Source organism: Strongylocentrotus purpuratus, unplaced genomic scaffold (assembly GCF_000002235.5).
Source record: "Strongylocentrotus purpuratus isolate Spur 01 unplaced genomic scaffold, Spur_5.0 spur5_scaffold_7, whole genome shotgun sequence".
NCBI classification, from domain to species: Eukaryota; Metazoa; Echinodermata; class Echinoidea; order Camarodonta; family Strongylocentrotidae; genus Strongylocentrotus; species Strongylocentrotus purpuratus.
Genome location: NW_022145613.1, coordinates 11,042,568 through 11,066,225, shown reverse-complemented (window position 1 = coordinate 11,066,225; position 23,658 = coordinate 11,042,568). Strand labels below are relative to the sequence as shown.

Genomic DNA, 23,658 nt, shown 5'->3' with positions numbered 1-23,658 from the left:
TGTGTACTGTGTGATGATGGTGAGTATTTATCACTATACCTCCCCAATTTTTTCCCCATCCCCTTCTCTCTCTCTCTCTCTCTCTTCTCTTCTCTTTCCTCTACTTCATTCCCTTTTTATTCTCATGCTCTCTCTCTCTCTGTATTACATTCTGTCGGCCAATATACACAACTTTTTTTATTTTACTCTCTCCTCATTTTCTTCAACTCTCTCTTTCCTCTGCCTCATTCCCTTTCTTTTCTCTTGCTCTCTCTCAATCTTCCATCCTATCTGCCAATGTACACAACTGTTATGTTATATTACCTTCTCCTCATTTCCCTCAACTCTCTCTCCCTTTCTTTTCTCTTGCTCTCTCTCTCTCTCTCTCTCTCTCTCTTACATTCTATCGGCCAATATACACAATTGTTTTGTTATGTTACTCATTTCCCCATTTCTCTCAACTCTTCTTCTCCTACTGTTGTCTTGTACTTCCTGTTATTACTACACTGTGGTTCCATGTATTGTAACACTCGGCCAAAAGATAAATATAATAATAATATAACCATAAACATTCTCTTGTCTTTCAAATGTAGTAAAGAAAATACCTTCTGGATTACAGACAAAAAGTACCATGACAACAGTTTCAATTTTCTCATATAGTTTCATATGTATTACACCAAATATCGATACAAGATTTATATATACACTCATACATTTACATTTGTATACATATATGTACATTCATTCTAAAAACAGATTTGAATACTGCTAAGCATTATTTCTTTCTTTTTTTTCCCTGGAAGTTGATATGGGACTAAAAATGTGTACAATTACACACATAAAATGCTGGATAACTGCACGATGTGTATTAAGCTTACACATCGGACATTTCAAAACAAATTGATATTTTTGTTCAATATACATTAACTGTACCATTATGTCTCGTAATGTGCTGTAACGCCATGCAGTTTTCTATCTGTAAGTGCTCTAAAGAAACATCGCACAAAGTCCATGAATTCATTCATCATTCTACAAAGTTATTGATTTGATTATAACTTTTTGCACTTGAATACAAATTTTGACTTGGTGCATGTGCTTCATAAAAGGATGTTTCATAAGGAAAATATTGTGATGGCTCAATAACATATCACTGCTTGTTAAATATAATCTGCCAGATAAACATTCAATTATTTCATCTTCATCATGGCAGTGCTGCAATAGTTGCGAATAACAGAGGAAGGATAAAGCTTTGAAACCTTATGCGCCACACCCCTCCTCGCAGAATACATTTGCCCACTCCCAATGTGTCTTCATGTACCCATGGGTCATTCCATTGTCATTACTGGGGTACTTCCAGGTTGAGGATGCGTGTGGGAGGGATCTCCAACTCTTGGTTAACGCGTGAGTTGATGTACTGGTGCAGGAGCATACGAAGCTCTGCGTTCTGCTGCCGTAAACCGTCTGTCTCGGTGATCAGCTTGGCTCTCTCGTGAAGAGTGTCACTGTTTCAGTAAAGAAAGGGAGAAATTCATAATGAAGTGGTCACATGTTGATTTATGAGAACCTTGAGATGCAATTACGCAAAATCAAGCTATCATTATTGCTAATGATAATACATGGATACCAGTTGGTTGAGCAGATAAACCTTAAAGAAGACCCACATAAATGGGAACTTCCATTAAAATTGCAATATGAAGCCTGATAAAGCCTAAAGTGTGTGAAAACTTCAGCATTCTGTAAACACAGTTAACAAAAAGTCACAATGAAATTGAATTCACTAGCTGCTCTCTGGTTAGAAAAATTAAAAAAAAATTATCAAATATTCCAGCAGTGCTCCAAATGAAAAGGGTTTGCATTTAAGTGGCCACCTTTCTACAAAGGCCACCTGTGGTCATAAATATCTCACTATTGACAGAATTTTTTTTTAAAACCTACATAGAAAGGTCACCTGTATACAGTGACTATTACTTTTTCTTTGAGTGGGCTTACTAGGCAGGTATGACTGTATAAGGTTGTTTTTTCACAACACGAACCTGTATTTCTCGAACCCATCGATGAGCGCGGTCCACACCTTCCCTTGTTTCTCTGATATTACCGATGGGAACTTCTTCCAGTAATCTGCATCCTCACTATGGTTTCAAGAAAGAGATTGATAGAGATAAATCAATTTTTGGATTTACTTCAGAATAAATGTGATACAAAATGTCATGTCATTAATGTGGAGACAGAGTAATGTCATGATTAGGATTACATCCAACATACATTTAATCAGCTGTAATTAGCTGTTTCATATCTTCATAAATTGATAGAGATAAATTCATTTTTGGATTTACTTTAGGATGAATGGGGGTAAGAAATACCAACATTGCAATGATTAGTGATAGAATAGTGTCATATGATAACATTAAATTCATAAGTTTGCAGTTTATACACCATATGCGTAGTCCTGAAGAAGACAAACGGTCAACCTGTTAAAAACTTTTCTTTCTCTCGCTACTTATTTAACAGCTATATTTTCTTTTCCCTCTTATTTGTTTTATTTAATGCTTTTTGTTGTTTGGGCTTTCTAAGCATCAAATGAAAAACTTCCTTACCACCTTGCCTTAAAAACATTAACTTACCTTGAATCTCTGTCTTCTCCTGAAATGATGCGGAATGTCTGGTACTTCACTTTCTCCCTGTTTATCAAAGAAGAAAAAAATGAGTGAAAATACTAAGAATTAAAAAAGCTTCTAGAATAAATGAAAAAGGTATTGTACATTAAAGCTTCTTTTACAGGGAGCAATATCTATTTGAAGACTCAAGTTGAGTTGAATAAGGCTTTTTTTCAAATTTCTGTAAGCACTGACTATGCAACTCCATCAGCTACATCAAATTTGCCCAAATGTGTTACAAGGAATACAGATGTCATAAAATGAATTTCATCACCATCAACAAAATATCTCCCATCTCCCTCAAATGGGGCCTTGTGGCGTGCGCCTGTAGTCCAGCAAATAATGGAAAATACAAACTGATGGTGACGTTAAAGAGAGGTACCCAGATGTAAATAATCATATCTGATTGTAAAAAAAAAAAAAAAACACACACACACTCCCTCCCTCTCCTCAACTCACTTGGTAGGTTTCCTGTTCTCCTCCACAAACATCCTCATAGCACTCAAGGCATCGTTGGGATGGATGAGTTCCAAGACGTTGGACTTGGTCGACCGGACCGAGCCTGTCTCGCTCTGGTCCTGGCCCTGGCCCGTGATGACTGCTACTTCAGCATCGACTGAGTCCTAATGACAGAAGCATAGAATTACATCATAATGCGCAATGTCAATGATGCCATTGTTAAAGTGGGTGTGTTTCCAGTTTTTCATGAGCAGGTCAAAGGTCACACTTGGTGGGAAACCATTAATGGGTATACAAATCTGTACACATGCAGCACACTCGTAGTCTACTCAACAAATACCCCCCTCGTCTCTAGCTCAGAGAGTTTTCGGGTGTTGCAAATGTCAGATAAGGACTTTACCAGAAGAGGAAAAGACAGGGCATTACATCAAGCTTGTTGGTCGTAAAACTGAAGGCTTATCCCGGTGATTGACAACACCTATTATTGAGTACACACCCGAATGGTGTCAAATTCCCCATGAGACTCCACTTTTATGTGTCTTTAACAAGGTACAGTAAATAGTGGAATGATGCACATTTTTTTTTCTCGATATGTTTAATTTGGCAACATAAAATTATACCTGGCCTCATGCCTCTTGTAATGAAATTATGAAAAGGTAATCTCCATTAGGGTTTAAATCATTACCTGAAGAAAAAAAATATCTTAAATATATCCTGATAAAAAATATAGAATTGAAGGAAAAAAATGAAAGAATTAAAATGTAGCTCATTCAAGGCCACTTTCTCTTCAATTTCTCATTTCACATAAAATCATCATCTATGAGTAAACATATACATAAAGTCTGCATTTTGCAGCTGCTACATACATGTATAACACTTCTGTTAATAATCCAAACAGGGTTTCACAACAAATTTCTCCACATACTTTTGAGGTACATGTTAACAGCCACATTTTTCACAAAAGTAACGCAGATAGAACCTCAAATTATAAATTACTTCATAAGATTCACCAACTTCCTACATTTTATTCCTGTAATTAACTGAGCATACATGTAGTATAATGTCTTGTGATTTTTACACTATCAGTCTTAAAAATGAATAGCTAACATTTTCACACCATGACAATATTTACAGTACCTGAGCAGCGATTTCTTGGCTGCCTGGCTGATCTTCTGTTCCTTGGGCAATCTCCTATCAGAGAAGGAAAGTAACATGAGGTTGTTAGAAACAAAGCAAATCATCCACATTTATACCTACTTCAAATTACTCCACATGTATACAGCAGGGCAACACACTAATTTTATTTGGAAGGAGATCCGGACTGAACTTTTTAGAGTTTGTATGCATGAGACCTATATTAAAATGTTGAAATTGTGGGGTATGGCCTAAGATTTTGGGTGCCCATGTATTCTGAGAGCCTGTCAGTGATGAGCACTAAATACAGCATATCGATTAAATTTTTGGCATCTGAGCTTTCAAGGGCCACTTTCAAGTTTCAAATACATGTTTAACAAATGAAAACTTGAATGGATGTCCTACATTGTGCCAGGATTGAAAGCTACATGTGATCAAGTTGGCAATTAATGTAGAGATATTATCGTGGTCTTTCTCTTCATATTGCTTTGCCAACAATGTAGAAACAGTAAATTGATACAGTGAAACCTGTCTATATAGCGACCGCCCAAAGGAAGCACAAAAAGTGGTCTTTATAGACACGTTCGTGTAGCACATGTTTCAATGAGAAACCTTTTTCAAGGGAAACAAAAAATGTGGTCTCTGTAGACAGGTGGTCTTTCTTTGTAGACAGGTAGTCACGAAAGCAGGTTTGACTGTATTAGCATTACCGTTGACCATCTTCAAGACGAGACCTTACCTCTCCACCCTCCGGTACTTGATCATGATCCTTGCCATGCACGGCTTGTAGGAAGTAACCAGCCAACTTATGGATGTCCTCTTCAGTCTCGATGCCCAGAGCCTATTCATCCAAGAAAAGAAAAAAATTCATTGAGAAACAAAAAATTAATATTGAAAAGTTGACTACCCGGTACTGAATTCTCCTACACTCAAAGACTTAGTACAGGAACCACCCGGGCCCTGTTTCATAAAACTTTTTATGAATAACGAGTGCTAAGTTTCCATGACAAATTTGCTCTCGGCCAATCAAATGCCATGATTTCAGTACACTGCACATAGTAGCTGATTGACCAACCGAATGGTATGGGTGTAGTGTGTATTGGTCATTAGTTGGAATGAAAATAAAGATGAACTTACGGCAAAGATGGCGTCCAATTTCATGAGGCATCGTTCGTCCTTCTCCAGTGGGGCTAGGAGCTTGTTCAGCTTGGCCTCTACCAGGAAACCCTGCATGACAAGAAAGATTGTTACAAAATATATATATGTCCGTGTTAAATGAAATCCGATTTATTAAATGCAAAATAAAGAGTCTTTTATAAAGCTTTGATACTAGACTACAAAACGACAGTACTCCTCCTTAGATTGGTCTAGCAAATTAAATTTGCATATTATAAACATGGCCTTGAAGATAATTGATGGCATTTTGATAACTGAACTTGATTAGTACATGCATATATTATATTATTGAGCAAGTTCTTAAGTTAAATTCAGAGAGATGTCCTTACATCTTCTGCATGTAAACAAAGTAACTTGCAGAAATCATCAAGATATGGAGAACCTTACCGACTCGTCGCATATGAGCTCCAAGATCTGCTTCACGGTCTGGACCGACAGCCTGCGAGCCGCCTCCTCCTCGTCCCCCTCCGGCCTCTCCCTAGGGGAACCCTCCTCCCCTCCATCACCCCTCTCTGACTCCTGCACGCTCCCTTCCTCCATGTAGCTCCCGTCTGACATGACCTCCATCAGGACCTCATGGGCCGAGACCGGCTTCTTCTTGCTCTTCTCGGTCGTCAGGGGTCCGACGTTCTCCATGAAAGAGCTGCAAGAGGGAAGAGGGAAAAGAATGATGTCTCAGCCCCATCTTACAAAGAATTACGATTGATCCAAATCAATCTCAAGTCCTCCAATCAATCGCAAGTTTGCAGTCTCCTATCCCTTATGTACATAGTTGAGATTGATATCAATCACAAATAAGTTGCGTTTGATATCAACTCTTTGTAGAACGGGGCCCTGCATGGTCAATAAATGTTCTTATAAATGAAGATTCTGCATTATTCGTAGTAGGTGTTTGGGAAGTGATGGCGGCAGAAGATTTTTAATCATGGTGATTTTGGGTTGTGCTTTTACTCTAAAAAGCTGCATATATGCAGAAAGGAATGCCCTCTGATAAAACTAATGGTCTTGCAGTGGATTTTGCAAAGCCTGTTATATATGTTTGGCCAGAATGTCGCATTTCTATGACACATACTCTTGCAACAATAGCACCATGGTTAATGTCCTAAACTACACGAAACAGAATCCTTGACTTCCACCCTGGACCACACACTATCTAACCCTAACCCCAAGGTGTTAAGTAATAATCAAATTGTATAAGCATGATTGTTCTAAATTTTGAGGGGGTATTTTTTTTCCTTCATTCTATGCATTTTTTCTGCGAACAGTTTTAGTTCAAACATAGTGATCTTTTGTATAGCACTTTCACACAATCAGGTTTTTCTTGCAGTACAAAGCCTGTGAGTTGAAGGAGAAAAACAAATAGGGTAAACATTTTCAAGTATATCTACTCCGCCACCGTATGCATCAACTAATCCAAATGATGATAAAAAGAAGACAGGAGGGAATACTCACTGATCGGCAGGCGGTTGCCATGGTAACCCTAGCTGCTGCTCCGAGACGATGCGATCCTGCTCCATCAGCTTGGCACTCAACTCTCTGGCTTCCTCTTCATTCATCAGCCAGATGTCGTGGAATTTCTTGGTGTCTGTCGACTGGAAATGTCTGAAAAGGGAATGCAAAGTATGACATCACTTTATGGAAAATGTGCATTGGCAAGGGTTATACATGTATGAACCTGAAATCATATTCTCGGTGAATACACCTGTATATTCCAGACAACAATAATGTCACACTTAGAGACTTTAACAGCCTTTACAACCATCTGAAAAATCTAGTTTATCAGGATGACTGGACCTCTATGCATTTCTCTGCAGAAGGTTCTACATTGAACTAGAGTAACGTTTTTTTTATAACTTTTATAATCTGGATGGAATTTGAGATTTTTGTATATTTCCTATCTCATGAAGATATCAAATTTCTTTCCCTATCTCCCTCCCCCAATCTCTCTCTCTCTCTCTCTCTCTCTCTCTCTCTCTCTCTCTTTCTCTTGCTCTGCTCCATCTATCCCTATTCATCTCTGTTCTTAAATATTCTCCTTCTGTTTCCTCTAATTATCATTTACATATCACATATTTCCTCTAAAAGATCAGCCAACCAGTAGAACTTACTTTGATTTCTTCTGTAGTTCCTTAAACTGCTCAGTAATCCTCTTATAATCATCAGCCAATCCCTGGTTTTCTTCTTTGTATTGCTTCTCCTGCTTGGCTAGCTTGACCTTCAGATTGTTCAGCACGTCTTGTAATCTTCACCAAAAAAAGGGAAAAACAATATCGCACATATTATTATAGAAAGTTGGGCATTGGTGGTTCTTACATTCACTGAGGTCAAATTCACAGGTCACTATTCATAAGTCTTGCATATATTGAGGACAAGTTCACAGGACATTATTTATAGAACAGACTACCTGAAACATAATGAGGTCTACTGAACAATTAATTAATTAATACTTGTTCATTCAATATATTACAGGATTGTGGTTATATTTATGGAATATAGCGGTCGACTTTTCTCCAGTCTTATGAAATTCATCCTGCCAACACACCCAACAATTCGAAAGCAGGATCCAAAGCAAGGGTTGCAATCCAAATATATTCTTACTTTTACATGGCACACATCTGCAATTGGTTATCAAAATCAGTATTGACAGTCAATATTTCCAAGTTTACCTCCTAAATTTCCTCTCCTGCTGCTCAACAGGCAAGCTTTCACTGCTGGATACATCCACTATTTGATGCCAATAATATATGTATTGATATCAATGCATCTACAATTTGATATACAAATATCAGCACTGATTGTCAATATTTTGAGTTTACCTTGTAATTTTTCTCTTCTGCTGGGACTTTGTGATGGTGTTCTCCTCATCTCTCTTCTTGAGAACCTGAAAGTTGTATTCTAACTTCTCTTGGTTGAGCTGGTAAGTTGCCTTCATTTGCTGCAGCTGCTGTTCAAGTACCTATGGGGGGAGACACAAGAGAAATGGTACCAGTCAACAAATTATTTGTAAATAGGGTCACAAGTGCTGATAATAGTGAATAGCACAATAACTTTGTCTTTGATTTATATAATACAAATTACAAAGTGAAATGTTAATGCACATCGTGTCTTACAAAATTCCCATTGAAATCAATCAATTTAAAAATATTCAGTTTTTCACACTTACTGTTCAAGATTACGAATAATGAACTAGAATTTGATTATTTAAAAAAATATACAAAACACATAAAAAGAAAGATAAGGAAATCAGTCGATCACTAAAACTTTTTACAATTTGCTGATTCAAATAACCCACTTCCTGCATGCTTTGTTCTGAATGTCTTTTACATTCCATCCAGTTACATTTAAAATGAAGTAAGGATGACAAAAACTCAGCATACCCTTTATTGCCTGCTTCAGCAACCTGAATAGAAAGACTATCTGTTTTTAGAGACATATTTATTTCTTTTTTTAAGTGTTTCTCATCAAAATCTGTCCATTAAGACCACTTGCCTGTGAGGACCACTTTACCATCTCCCTTGAGGCATTGTCTTTACATACATGTTTGAATGCACATACACAGTGAAACCTGTCTATAAAGACCATGTCTTTAAAGACCACACAAGGAGACAAGAAAAGCGGTCTTTACAGGCAGGTGGTCTTTAAGGACATGTTCCTTTAGTACATGTTTCAATGAGAAACCATTTTCAAGAGAAACAAAAAATGTGGCCTTTGTAGACAGGTGGTCTTTAAGGACAGGCTCCTTGAGTACATGTTTCAATGAGCAACCATTATCAAGGGAAACAAAAAATGTGGTCTTTGTAGACAGGTGGTCACTAAAGCAGGTTTGACTGTAAATAGAAAATTCATATTTCTGATAAAAATAAAGGAGGAACTGACCTGCACATCGGTCTCCAGCTTGATCTTAACCATATTGTACTCCTCTGCATCCTGGATCCTAAGATGCTGGATCTGCTGCTCGTACTCCTCCACCCTCTTCTCCCTCTGATGCATGTAGTCCAGCTCCTGGTCCCTCCTCCCTCCCATGGCCTGGTCCCACTTACGCTTGTTGTTGTCCAGGAGCTCCTCCCTCTCGGTTTCAAATGCTCTCTGTTGTTTTAAACAAAAATAGGAAAATAGATAAATTGTAAATTGTCTTTTTTGAGAATCAGTCTATTTTGTTTGTAATAGCGCTTAGAGACTTCGGTGGTAAGCGCTTTATAAGTAACGTTTTTATTATTATTATTATAATATCTCAATTACTGTTCCTTATTTGATTGTTATGATTTGTATGTTTCTTTTCTGTTGTAATAGCGCTCAATAAGAGTCAATTATTATAAGTAGTATTATTAGTATTTTTGCTGATGTGATTATATGTGTTTCCAACCTATACATCACAGCTAACATTGGCCCATAATTGCATTAGTTACTAGCAGTTGTGCTTACTTTCAATTATAGCAGTTGTGCTTACTTTCAATTATAAATGTCCCATTATATGTATGGAATTTTCTTATTTTCATATTTTCTGATACTAATGTCTTTTGCCACACTCAACCCATGTGATGTAAACGGGTACCTGGCAGGAATTCATTACTAGAAATGCTAGAGCGCCGTAATGGCAGCCTTGCTAAAGCTTGGTTAATAACCGGGAGCACCAGGAGTGTCACGTGTGACAGACATGAGCGCTATACAAGAACCCACAATTATTATTTTATGTTATGTTATCCAGATGATTATATCACTTGACTATATCATCACCCACAACAACAGGGGTAGCTGATTCAGAGTTATTATCTCAGGATTAATTGCCAATGTTTAGTTTTGATTGTTTATCAATGTAGCCTGGAACATGAGAATAAAGCATCCCTCAAGCTTTTTAAAGAAATGATCATCATCTAATAGAAATAACTCTTTAAATTATAACAAAGCATTACCCTTTGGACTGGCGGCAACTAAAGGAGCTTTCGCATCATGGTCCCTGTCAGGCATTCTCATCCCACAACTACACAATGCTATCAACACATCGAGTTACACCTACATCATGAACATTTTATGGCGTAGTGACTCGAGAAGAAGAAGAAGGCCCTACAGACTGACACCCCATCTTTTACACTCACCTCGATCTGTTTGAGTTCATCTCGGTAGGCTTTCATGAGATTCTTGACCTGTTCTTCCATTCTCTCGATCATGAGATCGATATCTTCGGCTTCTTTCTTCAGGTCTTTCACGTACTGGTCATCTTGAGACTTCAATTCCTGCAAGACAATCAATGTAAATGGACTTAAACGTTTCCTTCTTTTTTTCCATGTTTTGCAGTAACAATTCGGTTGAAAAGTAGTAGCTATATTCATAATGCTTAACAGCCTATCTGCACTAGTTTGCCCAGGAGGGATAAGAACTCCCTGCGTGGTCACTGGCAGGTGGTTATCTCATCAAATCAGCTCTCAATTCACATTATAAGAAAAAGTGGACCATGGGGGATCAATGGGTACCGCTTAGGCACCGTTGGCTATATATAGAGGGCGCAAGTAGCTTCAAGTAGTGTAGTCCTGCTTTAATAAATGTCCATTCAAAGTGATGCTCACAACTAAAGATTGGGCTTACTACTATTAATAACTGCTGATTGGAATGCTTCCGTTTGACCGACTTTAAATAAATCATGTGGTGGCAACTTGGGCAATTAAAAGTACATTTATGTTGCCTACAGATGTTTTTATATTTGGGGTCCCATCCTATAGCACATGGCTATTAAGTTACAGGCTACCAATCTGCTCTAGTTTGCAGGAGTTTACTAAGTGATTTCCTATGGCCTATTATCTTCCATTACCTTTCCATCCAAGATAAGTTACCACTGAACAGATCAGTAAACAATTACCAAATTGGGAAATACCTGTTGCCGGTGCTCATATTCATATTTTGGACGTACAGTGAAACCTGTCTATGAAGACCACTCAAGGGAGACAAGAAAGTTGTCTTTATAGGCAGGTGGTCTTTCTGTACAGGCTCCTTTAGTACACATTTCATTGAGAAACTATTTTCAAGGGAAACAAAAAATGTGGTCTTTCTATACACAAGTGGTCACTAAAGCAGGTTTGACTGTAGTAGAATTATTTACCATTTGAAAGTCATTGATGAGCTTGTTCTTCTCATCTATCATGGCATCACAGAGTGCCTTCTGCTGCATCAAGATATCATGAAGCTCCTGTGGAATGTCTCTCCCGTTAGCCTGCTCCCAGCGCTTCGTGATCTCCTCAAAGCGCTCCATGCCGGCCTTGGCCTCTGCTTCAAGCTTTTCATCCCTGAAAAAAGGATAAAGATTAAAAGAATGCACGAGAATAATAATAAGAAATCCGTTTCATCCTCTTTTCATATATTTGTATTTGTAAGCACTATGGTACTTATTCTATATTCTATTATTATTATTATTATCATTAGAAATCTGGATTTATTACCCTGGTCATTAGATTCATTCACACACAATGGGTGCACCTTCTCCACTCCCTGGGGAGTATTCAAACCATATGATCACTGTAAGGGCATATGGTAAATTACTGTCACAAAGGCTTTTGCCATCCTACCAGGTCTCTATCCTCTATGATAATGAAACATACACTTACAGCTAAATATGCTAACAAATATTCATAGAATTGAAGCACATTTTATGTAGATCGAAGCCCCATGAATTTTTCACGGACAGACATTCAACAAACTTTGAAAGTAACGAGTGTTGATAAAATCTGGTGGTAATGGTGTCAATTATTTTAGAATCAAATTTAATGTCTGGTCTCATGACTTGACAAGAATTAAACATAGGATCCGGTTCCCTTTGTCTAGCTTTTCTTTCTTGAAAGGGTGTAAAAAAAAAATATATAATAATAATTTTGGTAAGAATAACTATGAATAATTATGTTGTTGAACTGGATGCATATTTATTTCACAGCTCACTCAAATCAACCAAAGATAAATTACATGGGTGATACCTCAATTTTATCTTGATCAAGGCATAATATTTTGTTGTTGTTTTTTCACTGTAAGACTTTTCTCATGGTTTAAATGCATTGATACTTGACAAATAAAATGAAATAAAATACAATAAAATGATTCCATTTTGACACTTGGTTAGATTATGAGACACAAAGTGTGGGAAAGGGTTGGGCTTTACCCACAATACAACAAAAATCAATGTACCTTTGTCTCTGTGTTTCCTCTTCTTCTGCCCTTCTCTGTGCTTCACGAGAATCAGCCGCAACCCGAACATTGGTCACCAACTCAGTCCCATGGCTTTGAAGTTTGGTCAACCTCTGTAAAGTTCAAGAAATATTGTAAGAGATTAATAAATGTAAATCACTACTGACCTTATGTTCATAAGCTTACTAGTGAATTAACATAACAGGCACTTTGAACTGTTACTACAAAAATTCGGGTGACTCGTTATTTTGGCAGAGATCCCGGCAGTTGACCTATTCAAACTATTAAGAAATGGTATCCGACTACAAACATTCTCACAATATCATCTTCTATTAAATGAAGATGAATCACAACCCTAAAATTTCATATATTTACAGATATTCCTATCTCCTAATTGACATTTAGATTGAGCCAATGTCTTCTTATAGTACTATCTAAAGGATTATTTTTCATTCAAGATAGCAAAGGGCAAGCCTGTGCTACCAGATGTGTAAAATTATTTTGTGATTTGATTTATACCTGTCTGCTCTCCTCAACTTGCTTTCTACTCTTGCTCGCTTCTTCTTTGTCCTCTTTTTTCTTTGCACCGGGGTCCTCGCCAAGTTTCTCCCTGAAAAGAAAAGTTAAAAAGACATGTTGGAATTCCCAGAGCTGGATTAAAGACAAGTTAGGGTAGCGCGCCCAGTATTCGGTCTATTCCCAGTATTCGGTCAGACAGCTGTTTCAACAGCTGTAACAATTTAAAAAATAATTTATGAGCCATGAAACTTGCACAAATCAGGCAGCTGAACAACTTTTCTTAATACTCAAAATTAAATCAGATTTAGGGCCCCGGAAAGATCTCCAACTTAGCTCGAAATTGGTCAGTGTCGCACAACTTTCCGCACTTCCGCGTTCTCTTAGCACATGCGCTAACATGCATAGCCATATGTAGAAGTCTATTGCGACAATGAATTTAGTATGTGTGTGAAGAGAATCACTTCCGTGTTCGCTCCATCGCAGCAAATTTGCAAATGACGCACTTGCCGATGTGCAAGAGGTATTTATACGATACCCTTGCCATGCGGTATCGCTCAGCCAGTATTCGGTCAACGCATTGACATTCAGTGCTTTATCGCGCAATTGTGTGAAAATAGTGTGCAAATACGCTACGCTCCTTTGCAACGGAGATACCACGCACAAATCGCGTGACCGAAATGCTCCGTCTTCTTTCGGAAGTATTTTGCTTATCATTATTCTATATTTTAAGCGACTAGATGTCTATAAAATCCTGTTAGAGGAATAAATTTCTTTTCTTTTGATGGGTAGATTGCCAAATAAAAGAGGTAAGAATTCAAAATATTAGTGATTTCCCCTTAAGTGACCGAATACTGGGCACTCTACCCCACATTGATCCTATAGTTTCTTTTCTCTTCCTGCTTTCTCTTTGCCTCCATTGTTTATTATGACTTAAACAAGAGTCTCCTTTCATTTGACATGAGATTAAGAGGAATCTGGGGAAATCTTGACAATCAAGTATCAAGAAACCGTCAACTTGTTATGTTTCAATGTCCTTTAAGTAGGGTGTCTGAACGATTTTTCAATTTTCAATTTGGGATCGTTTTTCACCATTTTTGTTTGATATTGGAATAACAAATGTAATCAGAATAATACCTTTCAAATTTCAAGACTCACCGATGTTTCTATCAAAAGATACAGCCCCTCAAAAATTGTGCAATATTCATAGCATTTTGGTCAGAATGGACAGAAAAGTGGTTCACGCAGAGTTATAATTTCTGCTCAAAAGCTGCACAGCTAATGCACAGCACGATATGCAAAGTGTGGAGCAAGGGTATTTTCAAACTGTTGTAACAAATGATCCCTTGGGACTAGAGAAAAAATAAGTGCATGGATATATTCTTTACAGCTGGCCCAACTTATCCCTCGGGGGAGCAGTTCGTGAAATTGGTAAATCTCCGAGTTACCATGGAAACGATGTTTAAATCGCTGTTTTGAGCAAGATATTTTTAGAATTCCGGGGGTGGCCCCCTATGGGGAATATGGAGAAAAACCTGCTCTTTCATATGACACCACATTTATTGAGTTTCACCTTCAGGATCATTTGTTATAAAGGTTTGAATTTCAAATTTTTCATAAAACCATTGACCAATTTTGCTTGGTCGCGCAATGCATGTAGACCACATAGGGATGTGTGCAATCTCTATGGGAAAGATTTTAGCACACAACATCGGGTGCGCGATCAGACACCCTACTTTAAGCGGCCTCTGAAATCATGCACAATCACAATGACAAAAATTAACATGATTAACACAGGTAAGAATTAACAACAACTTTTCATGACATGACCATTATTAAGGCATTATTTGAAGACTTGATGATCATGAACATTAAGTTGATTTTTGGTGTGATTCAACTTTATGTTAAAATTGTTAGATCTACTTGGGTATCGAATTTGGTGTCATATGATTTATAAAAGGGCTTGATACCGGCGCGGCAGTGCAGCGTCAGGGACCAACCCGCAGACCGGCCCGCAGCTCGGGGCGGAGTGGCGCAGGCGAAGTCCGAAGATGGCTAAAAAAAAATCTAGAAAATCCTACCTCCTCGCTGCTTCGACTCTTTTAGTTATCCTAAGGCGTCTGGCAGCAATACGTTCTTCTGGGTCAGTAGAATCAACAGATGGTCCTGTATCCTCCTCTTCATCATGGGAACTCATTTTGAACTAATTTAAGATGACTAGCTGCACGAAAATTCTGAAATTCACACACAAAACAAATGGGATTATCGTTAACGTGTGTGTTGCTATGGCCTTTTTGATCAGCCTCTTTCACATCAATCAAAATGACGATTAATGCATTTCTGTAAATTACTCTAATCAAACAATATTTACCATTTTAAAAACTTATTTAGGTTTTATTTATATATGTGTCTATATAATTTTGCTATACTAGATTTTATGGAATGATTAAATGTCTAAAAACAGAGGAATACAATTTTTATTAAATATCACTCTCTTACTATCAAACATGGCGGTGAGCAAGTAGACTATGTGAAAATATGAGTTGAAATCCATCGCATCTTCTTTATAGGAGACAATATGTCACTAAAAATACAGTATTTTAAGAAAGCTTTATGATTGTATGATGCATTTCTGCTAATATTTTTATCTTTAAAAGCTTTACAACTGCAAATTTAGCAATTGTACACTTCGAATGAGTCGTGGTGATGGTCTACGTAGAATACCTATGTAGCCTGTGCACTAATACATTTCCTTCGCCCTTTGCGGAACAAAATGATATTTCATTGTAGATACTCACATCTTCCCATCATTATTTCATTGTCCTGTGGTGTTATTTTACTTATTTATGTACTATGATGCGTTGTCATTAGACATATATCGGGTAATGGGCGAGAGAGTGGGCCAGGAGCTGTTAATGTCATTAATTGTTGTGGTCCACTGGTCCATCCAGGCAGCGGCAGCACGGCCGATTTGCGAGACTCCCTGAAAATTAAATCCATTAATTATGAGAGACTGTCTCGCGTATTTCGCTCACAAAAGAATTAGAGGAACAACATTAACAAAGTTTTTCCCAGCCAAATTTTGCTTCTCAAAGCTCGGGAGCCCATACTTTTGGCATGCAAAGTGTTCATGGTGTTGTGTGAATCAACTCTCAACAAAAACCGTTGTGAAAACAAAGTTGATGAAATGTTTGGGCAATTTTTCATGAAGAATCTACTCATCAGTAGGGGGTGCTGGTCCGAGAATAAGGATCCTCCCCTTTAACATGGACAGATGCGTCCTCAAAAATAAGGACCGTTTGCATTTTCGCAGACGTTTCATATTTTTGATCGGCGCATTGGCGATGCAAAAAACGGATTCTGCAGTGATTTTCTTGATGCATTTTACATTGACATTTTAGAGACCTTCACATTATGAGCAATAAATCCTTGGAAAGACGGACAACCCATAAAAGTAGACGGTGAACTAGGGTTATTTTCTCCCAGGGAATCCATTTTTGGCATCACCAGCGGGCCGTTCTGTAACATGAAACCCCTAGAGCGCCGATGATGAAAAAAAAGATGAAAGTGAAAGAGATATTGGAAATGGAATTTGGAGACTTGTCTCCCAAATGAGTTGAGAACTTGAGATCCCATATTGGCCATGTGCCTCTACGGCATGTTGCCTTGTGACAAGTTAATGATCAGTGAAGGACGGAGTCCGCGATGATGCTCCATGATGCATTTCTCATCGACGCAGCACAGAGACTTTCATGTTATGAACGATAAATCCTTAGAGTCTAGAGAGACAGACCACCCGTAAAAAAGTAGACGGTGAATTGGGGGGTATTTTATTATGTGGAATCCATTTTTCGCATTGCCAGCACGCGGATGGGTTACTTTACACCCATAGAGTGCCAAAGAAAAAAGACATCCCCTCAAATGCGGACGATCCTTATTTTTTAGGACGCAATTTGTCTGTAGCGCCAGTACCATGCCCGTACTGGTGAAAGGCCATTGTTTACGAAGATGTTAAATGGTCGTTTCAATGGGAAGTCGATATGATGTCTGTCTAAAAAATATTAAATAATAACCAGATATTGAAACAGATTTTGACAGTCCATCCATATTGTTACATATTTCATCCACAGGACAAAGGCGACAAGGACAAGGAGAAGAAGAACGTGATGCGCGAGCTGCGCATCCGCAAGCTCTGCCTCAACGTCTGTGTGGGGGAGAGTGGTGACAGACTCACCCGTGCTGCCAAGGTTCTGGAAGCTCTGACTGGACAATCTCCAGTCTTCTCCAAGGGTAGGTGAAATCTTGTCTTGTATTCTCTGAAAGTCTTGGTGATACAGCAATAAGGATTTATCCGCTTCCACTTGTTTAATGCCTCAGTCACCCCTTTGTGTTTGGCTTGCGTATTTATGGCAAGCCGTTTTAACATTTATTCCTATTTCTTGATACCAAGATTAATATCTGTTGTAAAGCAATGGTAATTCTTGATATCAAGAAATTGGAATAAATGTTAAAATGGCTTGCCATAAATGTGCAGCAATATGCCAGCCAAATACGCAAAGGTGCGACTGAGGCATAAGACTTTGAATGGTGGACGTGGAAAGAGAAGTGGTGTATTGTTGAGGATTGATAAGATAAGTACCGTCATGTGTATCTTGATTTTGATTCAGTGAATGGATTCTATTGTTAATGGTGCTGCAGGATTGATGATGTGTATAAATTGATCATACAAAATATGAATGAGAAAACCGGGTTTTGAAAAATAACTTCCTGGTTTTTTCTGTCGATCATCTTGGACATTTATAGCATGTGTACATGTTCGGGGTAGTGTAAACATTCTCCTTATGATGAATAAGTAATATTCATGTTGCATTTCAGATTTAAAACACCAAACCATTCAATTTTCGGCAGATCAAACAGTCCATTCTACAGACTTTGTGAATGGTTATATTAATGTTGAAATAGTTATTTCTGACTCGCATAATCTCCTTTTCAGTTCAAATGCACTCATGTGTATATTGGTAGCAGGTTTTTCAGTATCACTGCCAAATCACAAAAATTTTACTGTGTGCAAATAATATCTTCTCTACTTTGCAACCTATGGCTTTCCTTCCCCTCTATGATTGCCATGGTACTAGTTCAGAGATACATTCTAAGGTTTGATGAACTATGATTGTAATCTGCTTAAAAATTCGTTAAAATGATAGTAGACTGTTGATTTCTTTATGGAATGAGAACATGGCATTGATAATGTGGGGTCTTGTAATCAATCTGTCTAGATGTATGATTATTAGAGCAACAAAAATTTGGCTATGGTCACCTTCTGGGATGTTTTATTAATCGTCAAAAAAAAAACTTTCTCATATATTACACCGGAATGCTCTGATTTGCAGTTGTTATATAATGTCACAAACTATAATACAATGCTGAAGACCAGAGTTGGCACATGATTAATTCTCTTCCAATATTTTACACTGCTGATAATTCTCCATTCTTTTTTGTCCTTCATTCCTTCATGCAGCCCGCTACACCGTGCGATCTTTTGGCATCCGTAGGAACGAGAAGATTGCCGTCCATTGCACCGTTCGTGGTCCTAAGGCCGAGGAGATCCTTGAAAAGGGATTGAAGGTACGATAGAAGATATTTCGTCTGTTTAGAGTAAGAAGAACGTTAAATCATATCACTGTACACATAGTTATCGCCGTTTTGGCTCCGAACACAATGTGTTGTATTTGTATCTTTGCAGTTTAAAGTCATTCAGGCTTGTGTGAATAGTCAAAGTAAATAGTCGAAACTTTTTTGGGGGATTTGCACTAGTGCTGTAACATCACGGATATCTCCAATTCCGTTTAACCGCCAGTCAAAAGCGGACAGTTTTCGGTTAAACAATTTATTTAAAAAAAAAAAAAATTTAAAAATTTAAAAAAATCATTTTTTTTTTTTTTTTTTTTGACCGACTGTGAAAAAAACCCATGCGGGAAGGATATTCATTTAAAAGAACATTTAGAAGAATGTGTAAGATCATTAATGTAAATTAAAAACATTAGAGGACCAAGGATAGATACGCCGTGTGTAAAAGTTGGATGAATTATTATTATTATAAACTACATATTGAGATCTATTACAAAGATTACTTTCAAACCAAGATGACAGACAAATTGGAGAGTTGTTCTAGTTTCGGAGTGTTGAGTCAACGCACAGATTACTGAGCTGGTAGACATTGCCAGGCAAAGTATTCGGTGGAGGGGCATATATAAATCGAAACTTTAAAAAAAAAAATTAAAACAATTTTTTTTTTTTTAAACTGGAAAACGAAACCGTCCAATTGAAAACGGAATCCGCCATGGGCGGTCGGATACCGGACGGTTAAACGTTTGACTACAGCACTAATTTGCACTCTCCTCTTTTTGTCCTTGTTGCGCCTTATGATCAGAACTGCACTATTTTTCACATTAATATTTCTACACAGTTACACGTTTTTCAAGTGCTGATTTTCAAATTCAACCCACTTTGTTATGCAAATTGTTCGTGTCGTATCTTATATATCTTAACACTATTTTAGAATGTTTATAGCATGCAGAGTATTTGCTTCTCAAATACTATTATAAATTGCCATGGAAATTCCATTATGTTTTTGAAAACATATGAAAAAAGAAAAAAATTCTTGGTGTAAGATCTTGACATTTACTGCAATCTCACTTTTATCCCAGGTTCGTGAGTACGAGTTGCGCAAGGGCAACTTCTCCTGCACCGGCAACTTTGGCTTTGGCATCCAGGAACACATCGATCTTGGAATCAAGTACGACCCTAGCATCGGAATCTACGGCATGGACTTCTACGTTGTCCTTGGGCGACCCGGGTTCAGCGTGGGCCACAAGAGGAAAAGGAAAGGCCGCGTCGGCAGCAGCCATCGCGTCAACAAGGAGGAAGCCATGAAGTGGTTCCAGCAGAAGGTAAGTACAGTGGAACAGCGTTTAAACTAACTCCTGGGGGGGGGGGGGGGGTGTTTCACAAAGATCCTAAGTTGAACTTATCTCTTACGATTAACAATTATGGAAAGCCGTTAGCATCTTTGAAATATTTTGTTAGTTATTTCAAAGAGCATTAAATATTTATTCAAATCATTCATACTTTCTATTTTCAAAGAGATTCATGTTCTTGATGTGGAATTTATGAAAAGTCTAAAATACTTGGAATATTTGCTTTTGAATATATTTCATTATAAGGCCCACAAATTGCTTTCCATAATTTTTAAGTCCAACTTAGAGTTAAGTCGACTGAAAATCTTTGTGAAACACCCCCCGGTCAGCAATGAGTTTGTTATCTCAAGGTTCCTCTGCATTCATATTTAGCAATTATACTATGGTTATTTACAGGTACTTTCTGAGATATTGCAGGCATAACTCATGGATATTTTAAAGTAATTTAATTTAAAGCAATTTATCATCTGAATTCAAAAGAAATTTTGGTACCACGTTGCTATGTGATTTCCTTTCAAGTGTTTAAATGTTTTCATGAATATTGAACCCCCAATTTCTTTGAAAATAGAATTTCTTGTTACCTTGATATTTTTGTTAGGAAGATATTTTGAATTCCTGGATTTCCGACATATCATCTAGAAGTATCATCTCACTCTAAATTTATGGGGATTTGATTGTGACATTCATGAATTCTTGGACATTCTTTTTTGTGCAGTGATATTTTCTAATTCCATCTCTCTCTCTGTTTATTATCACACAGTATGACGGAGTCCTCCTCCCTGGCAAATAGGCAGCCTCTTCCAGCCTATCTTCCCCACACACTCCTCACAAACTCAACGATGAATCCGTACCTGACCAGGAATCATCACTCCATCTGTATCTTGTCTCTCAGGACATTGCCGCCTTGACACCATGCCATATCTGTACACTATGTTCAATAAAGACTCATGAACAGCCAACCATTGTTCAGCTCTCAGAGATTCCTTTGTTTGCTCTATCTAGACTCGCACTGTATCGAATGGGTTCTATGTGATTTGCTTCGGTGATAATCAGTGAGATCAATTGCCGCCAAAAGCAATTGTGGGGTCATAATCATAGTGATGTATTGCCACAAAGCCTGGACAAAGTGGTAGTATCTCTTATCACGGTATATGCTTTAAAGTGATATTCAGCATACACATTTCTAAAAAGAAAATGGACAAGAGGTGAGAGAGTGAAAACATTAGAAGACCGAACCGTAGGTGTAACCCTGTTCCCACTTGAAACTTAACTTTGTCTGGACTTTGTGGCAAAACATCAGAAATGTACGAGAGAGTTCTGTGGACAGTGAGTGACGATGAGGGCTTGGTGATGTGGTAGTAGAGAAGTGTAACTACTGTAGTTTGCAATCATCTTCAGGAATTGAGTAATAAGTAATTTCAGTACAAATTAAACTTTTTATTCTTCTCGGAATCCTGAAGAAGTGAATCTTTAAAAAATTGTTCAACTCTATGGCCCATATTTCTGTTGCTTTGCTGAAATCCAAGTGACATATAAAGTCATGCCAAACGAAAGGAAAACTTGACCCTCGGTTCAACTTCCTTGTCAAACTCGACTGTAGACGGAGCGAAACCCAACGGTGAAGGTTTAAAATCGTGGGTTAATATGAACCCGATGTTAAATTGGTTTAATAGAAGCAGAAAAATGAGGGAAACTGGTCTGTTGAGATTTGAGCAAAACCCATAACAAATTTTAAAGTTCAGAATTTCTGAAGGTCCTATCAATCGGACACAAATTGGCAATTCTGTGACATTTCTTGCAAGGTCCCCGGGGTCCCATTTTCTGTTATTCGATCATACATTCTGATTTTCTCACCCTAAATATGATAATTGCAAATATATTTGTATACAACCCCTTCATGAAACGAATATATTTCTTCATCAATAACTAAGAAAATAAAAGTACATAAAAATTTTTGTACAGAGCAAATTGGGAGAGGAGCTCGCAAGATACATCACAGTGTTGCCAATTTGTGTTTGACTGATTGAGAACTTCAAAATTCTTAACTTTCCAATATTTAATCATTTATTGCTCAAACTTCCACTATCGGGTAATTTGTTTCTCTAACTTTTTCTGCTTTAATTTAAACCAACTTAATAACAGGGGGAACTTTCCTTTTAATGATTTTGGGCTTCAAGTATTGGGAATGTCCTAAGCTGTCTATGATTTCATTAGCGATTCCCTGGAAATGTTTGTGATTGTGTTGTATCAAGTTTGCATTTGGGGCTTCTTGCATGAGAGTTGCGCCTTGCTAACATACGACGGGATGATCCGCTTTAGAGGACCCTCCAAGGCCTTCATGGCAGACTACAAATAATTTTATGTGTAAAATGGGAAGTGAAGGTGTACAAATTAAGCTACATGCAAAGGCTCCCGAAAGTGTGAACATATCTCTGTGTTTTGCAAGATACAGATATGTGAAGCACAGTCCACTTTTACCAATTTGTTCTAAAGGGTTGGTAGCCACAAACAAATTGATGCCAAAATTTCACTTAAATTGAACAATAATGTGCACAGGGATGTCATTTAAGCCACACTTCTGCAAAGATTTTCAAAACAAATGTGTTAGAAGATGAATAATAAGGAAAGAGCAAAGAGCACACAGTTTTGGTTTTCTGCAAACAGAAAACTCAAATTTGGTATTCTATCAATATTCGATTTCAAATACGTTTTGGGGGGAAAATCTTTGCAGAAGTGTGTGTTTTAATGCCATCCTCTTTCACATACCGGTAAAATTGAAGTGAAATTTTTGGGATTAAACTTTTGGCGAGTTTAGGGCTCCCAACGCTTGTGGGGCTTTAAGTTTGGCAGTATGTTTGATGGATTGAGGCTCTGGTTTATCACGTGTGAACAAGGTCCAATCAAATGGAAAAATGAGAACGGATAAATAATGATTATGTGTTGGGTGTGGTGAAGAAAATGGGAAAATGTTGTCTCATTCTCCCCCTTCTCTCTCTCTCTCTCTCTCTCTCTCTCTCTCTCCCTTTCTCTTTATCTCATTCCTTTCGGTAACATAAATCTATAAAACATAACTAATATAGCCTTGAGGAGCATTTCAATAATTACGACAAACAATTCATTTACAATATAGATTTTGAAAAGGAAAGATGGAAAATGAAAAATAATGTATTAGTCTGTCAACATCTAAATTGCTTACCTTTATCTTTAACTTGGCTTGAGGGCTCTCATTGATTTAAGTGTTGAATTACATGTACGAGTACATATATGCGATACGAAACAACAATCAAATGAATTTTTCATTTTTATTTATCACTCCTATTTAAATAGGGTAACCCATTCACATGACTTGGTTTTCAATGACATTTGACAGTTAAAACAGACCGGGTATGTTGGGGAAAAAACTAGAGGAAAGGAACATAAATGAAGAAAGAGGCAATTAAGAGAAAGGTAAATGATCAGTTCATACGCAGTAAAAGTTACATTGAATAATATAAGACATTTTACACCAGGCCATTTGAATACATTGTATTTTTTGATAATATACAAATAACAAGTAAATTATAATATTCGTGAAAATTAAAAGGGTAATCCTTGCAAAT

The 23,658-nt window shown here is 37.5% G+C and overlaps 2 protein-coding genes across 2 annotated transcripts; one reads left to right on the top strand and one right to left on the bottom strand.

Moving 5' to 3' along the window:
• Positions 1 to 620: 620 nt before the first annotated feature.
• On the bottom strand, positions 621 to 15,375 carry LOC575509 (dynein regulatory complex protein 1). Its single transcript, XM_030975008.1, has 17 exons — positions 15,164 to 15,375; positions 13,086 to 13,176; positions 12,567 to 12,679; positions 11,494 to 11,677; positions 10,496 to 10,633; positions 9,279 to 9,488; positions 8,219 to 8,358; positions 7,511 to 7,645; positions 6,855 to 7,004; positions 5,790 to 6,045; positions 5,364 to 5,453; positions 4,966 to 5,067; positions 4,230 to 4,283; positions 3,093 to 3,256; positions 2,601 to 2,657; positions 2,013 to 2,108; positions 621 to 1,481 (listed from the first exon to the last, which is right to left on the bottom strand). The coding sequence occupies exons 1-17, from the start codon at positions 15,277 to 15,279 to the stop codon at positions 1,319 to 1,321; spliced, it is 2,259 nt and encodes a 752-aa protein (XP_030830868.1). The 5' UTR covers positions 15,280 to 15,375; the 3' UTR covers positions 621 to 1,318.
• Positions 15,376 to 15,574: 199 nt separating this feature from the next.
• LOC581803 (60S ribosomal protein L11) lies at positions 15,575 to 21,018 on the top strand. Its single transcript, XM_011680115.2, has 5 exons — positions 15,575 to 15,595; positions 17,213 to 17,372; positions 18,601 to 18,707; positions 19,790 to 20,032; positions 20,820 to 21,018. Exons 1-5 carry the CDS (start codon positions 15,590 to 15,592, stop codon positions 20,847 to 20,849), a joined length of 546 nt encoding a protein of 181 aa, XP_011678417.2. The 5' UTR covers positions 15,575 to 15,589; the 3' UTR covers positions 20,850 to 21,018.
• Positions 21,019 to 23,658: the final 2,640 nt, after the last annotated feature.

Bases quoted from the DNA above. Each gene is read 5' to 3' on its own strand.
- LOC575509 (XM_030975008.1), bottom strand. From the start codon at position 15,279: ATGAGTTCCCATGATGAAGAGGAGGATACAGGACCATCTGTTGATTCT. The intron at 5,454-5,789 runs GTAAGGTTCTCC...CTTGTCATGCAG, and splicing joins AGCTCATATGCGACGAGTCG to GGTTTCCTGGTAGAGGCCAA. The intron at 3,257-4,229 runs GTACTGTAAATA...TTCTGTCATTAG, and splicing joins GCCAAGAAATCGCTGCTCAG to GACTCAGTCGATGCTGAAGT.
- LOC581803 (XM_011680115.2), top strand. The intron at 18,708-19,789 runs GTACGATAGAAG...CTTTTATCCCAG, and splicing joins TCCTTGAAAAGGGATTGAAG to GTTCGTGAGTACGAGTTGCG. The intron at 20,033-20,819 runs GTAAGTACAGTG...ATTATCACACAG, and splicing joins TGAAGTGGTTCCAGCAGAAG to TATGACGGAGTCCTCCTCCC.